The 15,069-nt window shown below is 50.5% G+C and overlaps 1 protein-coding gene and 1 long non-coding RNA gene across 6 annotated transcripts in view; both read left to right on the top strand.

Annotated features, from left to right (window-relative positions):
* Positions 1-7,205, top strand: part of CLDN2 (claudin 2) — a 40,597-nt gene extending 33,392 nt beyond the window's left edge. For 3 of the 4 annotated variants that reach the window (XM_073885719.1, XM_073885720.1, XM_073885721.1), the window contains exon 2: positions 4,251-7,205. In XM_073885719.1, the coding sequence (XP_073741820.1) occupies positions 4,434-5,126 (693 nt within the window). In that variant the 5' untranslated portion in view covers positions 4,251-4,433 and the 3' untranslated portion in view covers positions 5,127-7,205. Of the gene's footprint in view, positions 1-2,653; positions 2,792-4,250 lie in introns of those variants that run through there. The other variant, XM_025853678.2, reaches the window with a different exon arrangement.
* A 1,867-nt stretch (positions 7,206-9,072) lies between these two features.
* Positions 9,073-15,069, top strand: part of LOC141371285 (uncharacterized) — a 39,922-nt gene continuing 33,925 nt past the window's right edge. For both annotated transcript variants that reach the window (XR_012376113.1, XR_012376112.1), the window contains exons 1-2: positions 9,073-9,194; positions 12,242-12,358. This is a non-coding gene — a long non-coding RNA (uncharacterized lncRNA). The remainder of the gene's footprint in view (positions 9,195-12,241; positions 12,359-15,069) is intronic.

Genomic DNA, 15,069 nt, shown 5'->3' with positions numbered 1-15,069 from the left:
AGACTGTTGAATCACAGATTTGTACTTCTGAAACAAATAATGCAACATATGTTAAGAAAAAAGAAAAAGAAGAAGATAGCAGGAGGGAAAGAATGAAAGCGAGTAAGTCAGAGGGGGAGACGAACCATGAGAGACGATGGACTCTGAAAAACAAACTGAGGGTTCTAGAGGGGAGGGGGGTGGGGGGATGGGTTAGCCTGGTGATGGGTATTAAAGAGGGCACGTTCTGTGTGGAGCCCTGGGTGTTATGCACAAACAATGAATCATGGAACACTACGTTAAAAACTAATGATGTAATGTATGGTGATTAACATAACAATAAAAATTTTTTAAAAAGAAGGGGGCATGTGGGTGGCTAAGTTAAGTGTCTGCCTTTAGCTCAGGGCATGATCCTGGGGTCAAGCCCCGCATCAGCCTCCCTGCTCAGCGGGGAGCCTGCTTCTCCCTCTCCCTCTGCTGCTTCCCCTGCTTGTGTTCTCTCATTCTCTCTCCCTTCCTCTCTCTCAAATAAATAAATAAAATCTTTAAAAAAAGAGACTTAGAAGAATCATTTTAAGGGCAGGGAAAACCGGGAGTAGTATCACAGAAAACAAGGGCGAAGACAGTTCTCTGAAGGAGAGGGACAAAGTGAGATGACAGAGATATGACCATTGGATTCGGGGACAAGAAAACAGTGGGCAACCTTAGTTTCAGAGGAGGGCTAATGGCAGAAGCCAGACTGCAGAGGATTGAGCAGTGGGTGGGATGGGAAAGAAGTAGAGACACCAACACAAAACAGCTCATTTAGGAACCTTGACTGTAAGAAAATGATGAGGATAGGGTAGTAGCTGCACAGGGAGGAGGTTGGGAAGGGGCCTCAAAAAAAAAAAAAAGGTGGTGTTTGAAGCAGTCCCCAGGAGATGCTCACCAGGGAGAAGCAGGACTTCCGAGCGGCACTGAAGGTGCCATTGAGGTGCCCGGTCATGATCAGGATAGGGTAGAATCGTGCCAGCTTCATGGTAAGAAAACCAATGCGTGGAAAGGACAGGTGCAGTGTCACAGCTGGTGAGCTCTGGAGCTGAGATTCGAACTAGATTTCCTTCCCCCTCCCATCAGATGTGTATTGGGCCCTGCTCCACACTGCTTGGCATCCACATTGGCCTTGTCATGCTCATCACTGAGAAATAGTGTTGACTGGCAACTCTGTACCCGATGCTGCCGAGGCACAACAGAAGTGTAATTGAGGTTTACAATATTGAATAATTAATAAGTTTAATATATTTCCTCCCTCAAGTGGTTTAGAATTGGAAGAGACAAGGTATTCAGCAAATGCATATACACAGAAAATAAGAAATTCTGTTTTGCTCTCTCTTTCTCTCTCTGGCTCTCTTTCTCTGTGTTTGTCTCTCTGTCTCTCTGTCTCTGTTCTCTCTCTCTCTCTCTCTCTCCCCCTTTGTCTCTCTTCTCTCTGTCTGTCTGTCTTCATTTCCCTCCATCCTCTGATTCCCTCTTTCTACCTTCTTTCCCAACAGTGGGCAGCTCTCGCCCCTTACACTGAAGTGTCATTGGCTCCTTTAGAAAGCCCACATCTTATAGTCCCTCAAACCTCTTTACCACTTTTATTCACTCATTAAGAAGATATTTTTTAAAGATTTACTTATTTATTTATTTGAGAGAGAGAGAGAGAGAGTACGCAAGCACACAGAGGCAGAGGGAGAAGTAGACTCCCGGTTGAGCAAGGAGCAGGGAGCCCAGTGCAGGGCTCAATCCCAGGACCCTGGGATCATGACCCAAGCCAAATGCACTGAGCCACCCAGGCGCCCCAAGAAGATATTTTTGAACACCTGCTCTGTGTGTCATACTCTGTAAGGCACTTGCGATCCAGAGATTAAGACGATATAGTCCTTGCCCTTATGTAGCTCACAGACTGGGGAAGAATAAGGGTTTAAACAGGAAATTGCAACGCAGGGCAATAACTACTATTTGTAGCACAGTTTCCTCATCTATACCATAGGGATGATTAGCACCTACCTCATAACGTTGTGACGGTTAAGTGAGTTAACATGTATAGAGGGCTTAGAATCTATACATTGGTCACATCAGAAACACTATGTAAGTGTTGCTATTATTATTATTATTATTACTATTACTGTTGTTATTATTACTGTACTACCATGAGGGAGGTAAGGAAACACAGAAAATGCTGCAAGAACATGGAGGAGGGGCACTTGATCCCAGCTAGAGAAAGAGACATAGGAGTTGAACTCTAAACGGAGAGAAAGCAATATAAACAGAGGGAGAAGAATGCCAGGCAGCCTGCATAGAAGGAACAGCCTGCCCTCAGGTTTGGAAGCAAAAGACAACATGACATGATTGAGGAACTGAGAGTAATTTAGCTCAGCAAGAATATGAGGAGGACAACGGCAAGAGATGAAGCTTGAGAGGTCATAGAGCACGGACAAGTTTGGACTTTATTCTTTAGCCAATGGGGAGCCACAGGAATGTTTTATGTAGACACTTGATCAGATTAATGTGTTGAAAGATCACCTTGGCAACGACATGGAGAACGAATCGTAGGAGACAAGACTGGAAATAAGACTAGTTAGGAAGTCATTGCTACAGTCTGGGGGAGAGAGGGTGGTGATGCACTGACCCGGGCAAGAAGCAGTAGGGATGGGGAGAGGGTGCCATGGATTTGAGGTATATGCAAGAGGTAGACTTGGTGAGACACTGACCATGGAAGGTGAGGAACCAAAATGAAAGAGGTGTCAAGAATCACTCCCAGGATTTTGGTCTGGTGGAATGGATAGAGGTATGGTTCATTGATCCCCGGGGACCCAGGGAAGAGCTGGGTGCGATAGGAGTTTGGGGAAGGGTGCAATAGGAGAGGTGATAAGTTCCCTTTTGAACATGCCAAATTTGAGGTGCCTATGGCATTTCCAGTGGACATTTTATTTATTTATTTTTAAAGATTTATTTATTTATTTGAGAGAGAAAGAGGGGGCACAGAGGGAGAGAGAATCTCAAGCAGACTTCCCGCTGAGTGCAGAGCCCAACGCGGGGCTCGGTCTCACAACCCTGAGATCATGACTTGAGCTGAAATCAAGAGTTGGATGCTTAACCGACTGATCCACCCAGGCGCCCCAAGGTGGACATTTTAAATAGGTGATTGGTCTGGTAGTCTTGAAGTTCAGGAGGAAAGTCTACGATGGAAATTCAGATCTGGAAGTGTCAGTGGATGGGTTGGAGACTAAGTCATGGGGGTGGGTTAAGTCCACTTAAGTCATGATCCCTATTTGCTCAGGGACAGAGGGTTGACTGAGAAAAGAATGGACTTCTGAGGCATACTCACATCGAAGAGATGATCAGCCTTGGCAAGTCCCTGCAGGGGGTGCTCCTTGAACACCACACAATCCTAGACAGCTCTGAGATTCTCAAGGATCAGCTCAGATGCCTTCCTCTTACAAAGCCTTCTACGGTAGAACAGCTTCCATTTCCTCTGTCCATCCTAGGCTATCTGTTGGGAGATAGCCTAGGGAATTTCAGGACTCCCACCACCCCCAGGCCTTGGCACAACTTTTGCTCCAAAATCCTTCCACATTATCTCCGAGGCTAGGGCTGATAGGGGAACCTATGAAGAGAGCAGACAGGAAAATGTCGTTAGGCTGGCCTGTGGAGGGAATCTGGGCAGGGCTGGGCGGACCTGAACTCTCAGAGTGTGGACAGAAGTCTTTTTTGCCGATCCCAATCCACCCTGGTGTCGATGTTCCCCTGCAGGGACTATGACCCGAGGGCCAGACCCCAGCTCTCCGGGCCCCTGGAGATTTGAGAGGCCTCTAATAAGCCAGAGTCCACAGCTATACCCTGGGACCTGTTCCTCCTGTTCCAGGCTCCCAGAGTTTGGCCTCGGTCTGCAGTTGAGGGGCCCTGTGGCAGTATTGCTGGGCAATGCATTAAACATCAGGCTGGGGAGACAGAACCGTGCCAGCCGAGAGCCTGCCTGGGAGCTAATGTGGCCGCCACAACCGCCACCTTCTCGGAAAGGAGCCACCCGTCCGGCCTCTGGCTTTGTCTGGCTGCCAACCCAACCCAAGGCATGTGCCTACGCAGGAGGCGATGACATTTTGGCTCTGCTTTCAAAGTTCTTTTTTTTTTCTTTCTCATGTGTTATTTCTAAAGATAACAAAGGTCAAAAGGCATCCAGCATTTTCTGGTTTCTCATAAGCTTCTGGTCAATATTTAATCTGGTTTATGGATTTTTTTTTTTTTAGGCCTTCTAGATGCCTTCTTGAGCCTGCTTGTGGCCACCCACAGACACTTGTAAGGAGGAGAGAAATCGGCCCGCTTACAGACACTCTGAAATGAAGGATTAGAGGCCAGGATCCAAGGAGCAAGAACCACAGCCCGAAGGCAAGGGAGCAGGCCCCGACGACGCTACTGCTGAGAGGTCTGCCATGGCCTCTCTTGGCCTCCAACTCGTAGGCTACATCCTGGGCCTCCTGGGGCTGATGGGCACCCTGGTGGCCATGCTGCTTCCCAGCTGGAGAACGAGCTCCTACGTTGGTACCAGCATCGTAACGGCGGTCGGCTTCTCCAAGGGCCTCTGGATGGAGTGTGCTACACACAGCACAGGCATCACCCAGTGCGACATCTACAGCACACTCCTAGGCCTGCCCGCTGACATCCAGGCTGCCCAGGCCATGATGGTGACATCCAGTGCGGTCTCTTCGTTGGCCTGCATTGTCTCTGTGGTGGGCATGAGATGCACAGTCTTCTGCCAGGACTCCCGAGCCAAGGACAGATTGGCGGTGGTGGGCGGAGTCTTCTTCATCCTCGGAGGCCTCCTGGGCTTCATCCCAGTTGCCTGGAATCTTCATGGGATCCTGCGGGACTTCTACTCTCCACTGGTACCTGACAGCATGAAATTTGAGATCGGAGAGGCTCTTTACCTGGGCATTATTTCCTCCCTGTTCTCCCTGGTGGCTGGAATCATCCTCTGCTTTTCCTGCCCATTCCAGGGAAATCGCTCCAACTACTACGATTCCTACCAGGCCCAGCCCCTCGCAACTAGGGGCTCCCCAAGGTCTGGTCAACCGCCCAAAGTCAAGAGTGAGTTTAACTCCTACAGCCTGACAGGGTATGTGTGAAGAACCAGGGGCCAGAGCTTGGGTGGGGGGCGGGGGCTGGGTCTGTGAAAACCAGTGGACAGAGCCCACACCCCCATCCCCCGGGGCCACAGGTGAGGGACATTGGCACTGGATCATGTCAGGTGCTGCTGAGGATAGACTGACTTTGGCCGCTGGATCGAGGGAAGGCAGAAACCGGAACTGGTGTGACAGCATGTAGGGTGGATTGTCAAGATGCTTGCCGAGCCAACCTTTCTGTTTCCTTCACCTTGCCCACGGCCCTGCCATCTCCCTTCACCCCCACCCCAGCCCGAGTCCCCAGCCCTAACTCCAAACTCCACCCCTTAGCCTAGGCCATGCCACAGAGGCTCCCCTCGGCCTTTTGGTTGACCCACGGTCCGTCCCCAAACCCACGCATTAATTGCATCCCACTGACTAACCCTCTCTGTGATCAAAGACCCTCCCTCTGGCTCATGCTGGCTCTTAGCTCATTGCTGGGGTGAGGTGGGGGTAAGGAGGGGTGGTGGCCTTTATGGGCATGGCTCTCACCAACCTCCCAAGCTTCTCTCCAAAGAAACTGGCCAGTAATGGAGCCCAGAGCCTCCATCCCATTGTTCTTATGACTCCACAGTGTTCAGACTGGTTTGTGCATGGACTGAAATAAAACCACCCCGTGGTACCGAGGGAACAGAGAGCAACCGGGTGCAGGATGAGAGGGAGGGAAGGCGGCCAAGGACCAAAAAAAGACCTGACTCACAGGCCCGGGGCATTTCCTGGAATTCCCTCCCACTGTGGGTTGGGGATCTAGCCACCCCCACTCCTGCTAGGGGAAAGCACAAAGAAAGAAGATAGGGTGGTAGCTCAAGGCAGCAGTGGATGCTAATGCCGCTGAGGAACTGCCTCAGGAGCTGCAGCCCCAACTTTCACCGAAGCCCCTGCCTCCCTCTGACCTGACCCCCTGCTAAGAAACAAGGCTGCGGGTCCGACACGGTGGTTTCCTCAGGAAGGGAAACCTGGCTTTTCTAGAGATGGCTCTTGGCTGGGGGATGACTGCCTGAGAGCCTTGGGGCTCCTTAGCGGAGACCACTCCTTGATGCGGCCCGAGAAAGAGTAAGAACTAGGGTCTCTAAGAAGCTGGGTGGGCATGTGAGGTGGCTCCAGTGGGTGTTTCTATCGGGCAGAGAGAGGTGGCTTCCCCAGACGGTCTTCAGACCTAAAAGAAAAGCAGCCCGAAGACTGCGATCAGTCCCCCAGGGTCTCCCCACAGAGCACTACAGAACCTCTGAGAGACGACAGCCCCCGGTGGGCCCCCTGTCACCCTTCAGATGTGCCCCGCCATCCTTCGCCAGACACCTCCGAGTTGCTAGAAGGCATCTGAGGGCTTTGGCATAGAGCAATAACGCCCAAGGAGCTGTGGCCCCGATCTGAGCGAGAGCTGAGCCGCTGCCTGGAAGTTCAGTTCCGGGGGCGGGGGCGGGGGGTGGGGCGGTGGAGAATATCTCCCAGGCAGACAGTTCCAGCTCCAAGGTGTGGAAATGCTCCATTTCCCCAGGGTGGGGGTGGGGGTGGGGGTGGGGGTGGGGGTGGGAGTCACAGATAGACCAAAGGCATTTTCCCTCATCCCCGCACCCCGCAAGCACTCCCGGCTTCTGACAAACTCCAGTCCACCTCCCCAAACCGCAGTACCAGCAGAAGGGGCTCACTCGTTGTCTCTAACATGCCTCTTGCCTCTCCACCTTCTTGCTTATGATTAAGCTCTTCTCCCAAGCTGGAAGGCCCTGTCGCCTTAGCCGAGCCCTCCTGCTGCCCGGAGAACTCGCTCAGCACCACCTCCTACACTGAGTGTCCTCTGACCACTCCGTCCCTCCTCTCCCCTCCCTCCTCCACCCCTCAGTGTATAACTATTGCTTCTTTGATGCTTATTATTCACAATTTTTGATGGATAGTTATCTTTTTGTGTGAGCGAATCTGATTTCACAAGTACATTGTAAACTCTTGGAGGGTAGGGGCCATACCCGAGATCTCTCTGTATCCCCCAGACTGTCTGTAAGAGTGCGGGACACATAGTAGGTGATCAATAAACACTTGTTGATTGAGTAATTTGGTTACTGTTTTATTCATTCAAAGGGGACCCAGGCAGGGCAGGTGTGAGAGAAAACTGGGCCGGGGGAGGGTAGGATGGAAACTGGCTCTTCTTCCTATTGGGTGGATAAAAGAATTCTAGACTTTACCAGAGACATTATGAAAACAAGACACCACCACCACCCCCCCCCCCCACCTTCCCAGCGAAGCTTTACCTTTTCATCTTACTCAGGGCTCCTCCCTCTCCACAGTTCTTTCATGGAAGTTGTTTACTAAATGGCTGTGTGTTTATTCCTTTCGTTCTCTGAACCAGCACCGTGAGGTAAAGGGAAGTCGATCTGACAATCTCCATGCAGCAGATGGGGAAACGTGAATAAAGAGATTGTTTTTCCCAGGGCCGCATTGCTGGTGTTGGTGCCCCAGACTCTAGACTCCCCAAATAGGACTCTGCTGATCCACTCATTGGGAGAGCCTGCCAGGGGTCCCCCCAGGCTGCCGGAGGAAAGCAACTCATGGCCAGCAAAGACACACTGGGGACACACACAGTTCTCCTGGAGATCTCCCGTGGAGGTGATCTGGGGGAGCAGGACCAATTCACATTTGAATGAGACACGACACCTCCGTTCTAATTTCCCAAACTCCGGAGGTGTGAGAGTTCGGGAGGCCAATGATTTGGCCGTGTTCAAACCTCCGGGGGGGAATGAACAAAGCCCAGTCCATAAAGATGTTAACTGTGGCATCGCTGACAATAACAGCTCCCCCTCCCCCAAGATTCAGCTTACGCAGGCCCTGGAGCGAGTGGGCTCTCCGAACAGAAGTTGAACAAAGGGTCGTGTCTCTGGCCTGGCACCAGGAGCCCCAGAGCGCTTGACTCGGGGAGGGGGCAGGGGAGGCTGCTAGAAGGGGTTACTTTGTTGTGTTGTGCTGAGGGCGCAGCCATCTGGTCTGGGCTCTGAGGACCCACCACCTGGCAGCCAAAGCGCTCTCAGGCCCACAATTTCCTCGAATTGCCCAAATACCCGAAATGAGGCCAGTCTTTTTACAGGAGACAAAATGGAAGCCTCCTGAAAGTCACAGTGTCGGAGTCTGACGGTAAGCTTGGAAAGTTCTTCCACCCAACAGCAACGTGGGCCTGGGATTCTGCCTGGGAAGGTGGAAGAGTGCCTTCTGCTCCTCAGACTCCCAAAGCTGCTCGCGATAGAAGGGCCTTCGAGGGAAATAGGGCCCAGGGCTTCCCCTCGTCTTAGGATGAGGCTGCCCTGGGACGTCCTCCTTCCTTGTAATCTGGGAAGATTGGACAGAGAAGTTAGAATTTCATCCTTAACTAGAAAAATCAGGGCAGACCGATAAAGAACAGCCGCTCCTTTTGGCCGGGTAAGCAAGGAAAGCCTTGCTCTAAATAATTTCCTCGAAATCTCTAGGTGTCTTGAGTCCACGTTGAACGGCTTTCAGCTCATGCCATTGCCTTCCATCATAAAGTAATTTAGATTAGCCACAACCGAAGGGACAGTGAAGGCCATTGTCGTTATGCCCCAAACTGATGGCTCTGACCCTTGCACAAGGAAAGACGTTTCTGCCCTCCCTCATTCCTCTGATAATAGTGTGACTCATGTTTTCTCCCCCTGGGGGCCCTAGTGACCTACAGCTCTGTGATCATTAATAGGGCAGGGGGAGGCTGAAACCGGCTTCTTGGGGGAACGGCGAGCTCCGGCTTCCTGAGAGACTTTCATCCGGCCACTCCAACAAGCCATTCAACAGGCTCCGCAGCCAGGGGGCCCAGACTGCCTGCACCCCCACTCCGTGTCAGATGACGTGCGGAAGGCTCTGAGGGCAACGAGGGCGAACGGCGAGGTAAAGTCTGTGCCTTGCAGGAGGTGACCGCTGATCCAGGGCCAGATAAGACATGCACACCGAAGTGTGGTACAGGCATGGTACGGTGTGTCCTGTGAGAGATCGGAGGAAAGTGCCAGAAGGTAGGGGTGTCAGGAGCTACTTCGAGAAAGGCTTGTAAGTCCCCTCAAACCCCAACCCATATGAAGGGAGGGCCTGGCACCACTTGAGCTTTGGAGGGGGAAGGTGGAGCCCGAGAAACTGCCTCCTGCAGCTGAAGGACCATGGGAAACGGAGCAAAAGGGTGGACAGCAGCGCTGAGGAGGAAACAGGGTTCCACGGCACAGCTCACCCAGAACCCCTTTGAGTTTGCCTCGCAGGACTCCTAAGTGGCTCCAGGGGAAAGAGAGGCCCTGGGGCTCGGCCTCTTCTCCCGCATCTGCTTCTCTTGGGCGGCTCTCTGGAAATTGGTGGGGGCAGCAGAGGCAGCGCCCATCCGGGGAACCTGAGGCCTTTTGGCCCCGGACCGGAGGAGAAACCCAGATGTGGGAGAAGGGAGAGAGGAATGAGAAGGGCACGGCACTAAAGGCAGGCGGTGGGGCCTGGGCAGGGTCAGCTGTTCCCGCCCACTCAGCCCTGGCTCCCCGGGCAGGAGACTCTTCTGCGCCTGTGGCTGCCCGCTCTGAAGCCTGGCCTTTGCCCAGCCTGGTCTCTCTGCCCAAGCGGCTGCTGGCTTTGATGAGAAATCCTGTTATCTCCCCGGGAGAGAAAACCTCAAACAGGAAGTCCAGCAGGTTATCTCTCTCTTTTGCCCTAAGTGGTGGCTTCTCCGTGCTGCGTGCGATGTGATCACTGATAAAACATTAACAGGTTGTTATCAGGCCCGGCGATACAGAAGCTATAAGGGGACCATCCCTCTGCCTCCCACAAGCTACCACTTTCCCGAGAACTGCTGCTCAGGAACTCCAAGCCCACTCTTGCCTGCAATTCTCTGCTCTGGGCCTCATTTCTCCACAAGACAGGTGGCAGTGGCTTCGGGCTTAACAAAGCAGGAGGTCACTCCACAAGGGCAGCCCATCAGGTTCCGCTTTCCTGTCATCCCTGAAGTCCCATTCCTCCAGAATGGCACCCTCGCCGCTTCACAAGTCACCTCCGAGGAGGGCTTCGAAGAACTTTCTATTTGTGAACACGGCCTTGTGGAGGGAACACTGAGAAAGCTCACAGGCTTTCAGACAGATACGTATAATGCGATGTGAATCAAGGTGCCCAATGAGTATGAGTAGAGTGGCAGTCAACCCCGAGTTTCAGTGGGAGCCCCTTTACTCCAACAGCACTTCCCGAGCCTGTGACATCTGACAAAGTTCCGCGTGGGTTGCTCAGGAGAAAGGCCAATCACACCCAAATCACAAGCAGCCTCTTCGTTTGCTTTCTTCTGGATTCACCCAATGGGAGGCAAGAAGGTGCCTCAGCATCCCCCACACAGGCTATCTGATGATACTGTAAAGACTCTGCTCCCTTGGTTTAAAGGCACTGAGGGCCTTGATGGGGCGGGGTGGGGGCGGAGCGGGGAAGCACGTACATTTTTCTAGCAGGATAAACCCATTCAGTCATAGATTAGCCACTGATGTCAGAATTTGCACTAGTTTCTCAGTTTAGCGCTTTTTTTAAAAAAGAGCCCAAATGAGAAGACGAGTCCAGGGAGCTTAAGAAAAAATGGATGATCAATTCAGAGGCAGTGGACGCTGGAATTTGGGGGAGCAGGGGCCTTCTCTGAGTAACGCGTGCACTCTTCAACTAAATGATTCAATAGCCTTCAATGGAGATGAAATAGAAATCAAGAAAAAGGCAGACAAGACGAGAAAGGTGGTGCCATCTTTTTCTCGGCAATTCCAGAGGCACCTCATGTGGTTAATTTTACTCTTCTGTGTGTAATAATAAACCGGCATGTTCTCAAGTGTCACTTTCTCACTCCCCGAGAAACTTGCGCACCTCAGCACTGTCTGGGGTGGGGGTGCGGTACCAAGGAGCCAGTGAGAACCCTCACAGGCAGAGGCCAACAAGTCCAAGACCTCCTGGAGTGAAAGAATAGGATCTCGATGGCTGTTTTGATATCAGGAAAGCTGCCAAGTGACAGCCCTGCGTGAAAAACCCAGTCAAGAGGAAATGAATTTCCACATTGTTTGGAGGGATATTCGTTACATAAGTGAACGATTTCCTGATCATGAGGGCAGTTAAACATTGTGTGGAATTGTGGAACTTTCTTCCTTGGAAATTCCTATTAGCGTGGGCTGGCTTTGGCTTTTTCTTATCAAAGGGACGAAGACGAGACTAACCGTTTTCAAGACAAGCCGTACGGTGTCGTGGGCAAAGAGCCTGGGCTTTGGAGTCAGACAAACCTGGGTTTGGTTTGGCCTCTGCACACTCCCTAGATGTGTGGCCTTGGGAGAGGCACTTCAGTTCTCTACACTTTAGTTTCCCCATACATCAAATGGAAATGATGCCTGCCTCTTAGCATGGTCATGGCATCTGGTAGGTCCTTAGCAAGGGGTTAACTGTGGTCTAAGCATATTGGTGACCCAAAGGGTAGTGTCAAAGTCACACCAAAATGTGTGTCTGTGGGGAGCGGGGGCAGATGACAAGGTCTATTTCCCACCACAGATCTGAATCTACATCAGCAAGGGGTATTCTTTCCCAGGTCAAAACTTCTCCAGATTCTTCCCCAAAGTCTAGATACCTTGAAGATTCCATTAACAGAGGCCAGAGGAAAAGCAGACTCGAGAAGTTGGAGAAGAAAGGAGGGGTGATGGCTCTTTGCCCTTCATCAAGCTCTGTGAAAATCTGAGGTGGAACAAAACCATGATCAATCATGTCCTGCTTCTAGAGAAAATCTTAGTCCAAGGGAACTTCAAACTGATTAATGCCCCCAACTCTGGGGACAATTGGGGAGATACAACAACCACTTTTCTAGTTCATAGCCTACAAGGGCTCCATTGGTAAGCAGATTTAGCATAGCCCCCCTCTTGCTGGTATTCCCCAGCCCTTGGTCCATTCTGTTCCTTATGCTTCAAATTAAGTAATTCAATATTCCTCAAATGCACTTCGGTGTTCCTGTATTCACAAACCGCCCCCCCCCCCCGACCACCTAGTCCAGTGACTTTACTTATATTCTTCCCTACAACCTGGAAAACCCTCCCCACACATCTCCACCATTCCGATCCTTACAGGTTTCCACAGCCTTCTGGAAAATCGGGGCTTTTGGGAACACCTTCTTGAGCCTCTGCCTAAAGTCATCGTGCCTCTGCCCCTGAGGACTCAATGGTCAGATGTATGAAATGTGTTTGGTGAGTAGAAGGCACCCAAAACATTTGGACTAATCTCATCTAAAAGGGGGTTGGGGTTTCTGATGATTCACCTCAAAACTTTGGACTTGGGGTTGGGGTCAAGTAACAAAACACGTTCCTTCTGCAGAAAATGAATGCTATGTATGTCTCCCCTAATGACTAAAGCTACAATCTGCCCAAGACGATCTAGGTTAGTATTTTCCAGCTGTCTAGTTTATTACAACCGTGTGCCCTGACTTTGAACTCAGAAAGTATGGTCCCTGAGTTTCCTCTCTGCCTAAGAGAAGTCATAAGTCCGGGATGTCCTTGTCATCAAGAACAAGGTATTCTTTTGGGGAAATTACGCTTGACTTCGCCTGAGCTCACCCCTGACTTTCCGGAGCATACCCCCATGCTTCACTCCTAACCCCGTACTGCAGAAAGAGTTTTAATTCGTAGTACAGAACTCTGAAACATGTTCTATCTGGGGATTACCCTTTGGGAACCGAGAGCCTGCCAATTAAGCCTCTGCTTCAAAATTATTGCCCCAGATCATCTGTAATCACCGGACAGGGACAATGCTATCTTTCTGCCCCCCCTGGGATCACCAAGTCTCTGACTTGGTCCTCTGCTAGAAGCCCATTTGTTCATCCCACAAGCATGTACCGACTTCCTAACACGTGCCAGGAACTTATTTTCTTGAGGCTTGCTCTGTCTACTCTCTTTATGGATAGCTCCCGTTTCTTTTGTTCTTAACATTTTTAAAATTATTTATTTAAAGATTTATTTATTTTAGAGAGAGAGCACGGGCAGGAGGGGCAGAGGGAGAGAGAATCTCAAGCACACTCCACGCCAAGCGTGGAGCCCGATGCGGGGCTTGATCCCGAGACCCCAAGATCGTGACCTGAGCTGAAACCAAGAGTCGGATGCTCAACCGACTGCGCCACCCAGGCGCCCCCGTTTCTTCTCCTGAAAGACACTATCACTGCTCTTGGCAAAAGGGAACAGAAGACCCCTCAGAGATTTTTTTTTTCTCCTTTTAGTTCTCACGCTCAAGATGTGCTCTCTATAGGCTTCTCCAGATTGTATTCTGTAATTCTCAGTATTTTAAAATTGCATGCTAGGGAGCTTCCTTTTGATAACATTCAGAGTCTGTGGGAAAGAACACCCATATTCCTTTTTTTTTTTTTTTTTTGCCTTTGGTAGCCTCTCCAATTATTCAAGTGAAAACTCAGCTACAGAGAAACGTTGGGTCACTCCAGCTCACCCTGCCTGCCCCCCCGAAACCTGAAGCACTTATGGTCTGTTTTGCATTTGCAGTGTTTCATGTCCAGCACTGTTGCTTCCCTCACTCATTTAGCCAGCCCCTTCCACGAATGAGCCACTGCTACAGGCTCTTGAGGGAGATGGAAATATTGACATGTTCCCAACATTAACTGATTCGTTAAGAATCATTGACTACCTACTATATACCAGGTACAATGATAAGCTGTGGGATAAAGGGATTGGCCAAAATGGCGTGGCCCTTCCCCTCATGGACCTTATTAGGGAAAGAGGCGGACAGACATCATGTGGGTTGTGTTCCCAGCTATCACACAGTACGTGGTAGGTAGCCACTGAGTATTTGTTGAACGAGTGCAAGTCAACAGCCGAATATGTAACAGCAAATTGTGAGAAGTGCCAGGAACTGAAAACAGGAAATGATAGAATAGGGGAGAGAGAGGAAAAAAAAAAAAAAACGCCGCACAGAAGGCCTGTCTGAGGAAATTGACACTTAAAACCGAGACCTGAAAGGATGAGGCTGAGGCAGCCATGCCCAAACCGGAGGTGTGAGCGTTCTAGAAGAGGGAACAGTATGGGTAAAGGCTCGGGGGGAAGTAATAGCCTGACGTGTTTCCGTGGGAAGACCACAGTGAGCGAGGGGAAAAGAGATCTGATGAAAAGCGGCAAGACACAAAGCAGAGGAAGTAGGGAGGATGGATTTTATTCTAAGTGCAGTGAGAAGTCACTGCAAGGCTTTCAGCACGGAGTTATGTAATCTGATTTGTATTTTTTTTTTTTAATCTGGCTGTCGTGATAAGAGAGTTGTGGGAACGAGAGTGGAAGCAAGGACACCAGTTAGAAGCCGCAAAAACATCTATGGGAGCCGATGGTTGTTTGGACTAAGGTGGCTGTGGTAAAAGTCAGTGAAATCAAGATATACTTTGGCGATAGAACTGACAGACTTTCTGACAGACGGGATGTGGGGGACTACAAAAGAGGAAAATTTAAGGATGACTTCCAGGTTTCTAGCTTATGTGACTGGGTGGGTGGAGGTGCCATTTTCTAAAATGAGGAAAACTGGGGGAAGGAATAGTCCCGGGGTGTGTGTGTCACTGTTTATTTTTAACACATTTTATTTGAAATGCCTGTGAGGCATGTAAATGTAAATGCCAAGTAGGCAGCTATATATTTGAATCTAGAGCTTTCTAATAGGAAGACAGGACAAGGAAGTTTGTGATAAAAAGCCTTGCGACACAAAACTTACGTGTTCAAAGAAAACATTATGACTGCCCGGGTTAATTGGGGGAACTTGGGGCGCGGGGGAAGGTTGACATCTGAGCCAAAGGAAAGATGAGGGAGAACGTTCCAGGTAAAGGGAACAGAATAGCAAAGGTGGAGGAGAAAAATCTCCAGGCAGGTTCGGAAACAGAAACAGTGCAGCTTGGACGGAATGAGGTTTGTGTTTGGAC

Source organism: Callorhinus ursinus, unplaced genomic scaffold (assembly GCF_003265705.2).
Source record: "Callorhinus ursinus isolate GAN/ISIS: 27379988/994484 unplaced genomic scaffold, GSC_fseal_2.0 scaffold65, whole genome shotgun sequence".
Taxonomy (NCBI): domain Eukaryota; kingdom Metazoa; phylum Chordata; class Mammalia; order Carnivora; family Otariidae; genus Callorhinus; species Callorhinus ursinus.
The sequence above is the reverse complement of the archived record's forward strand: the minus strand, read 5'-3'. Positions and strand labels throughout refer to the sequence as shown.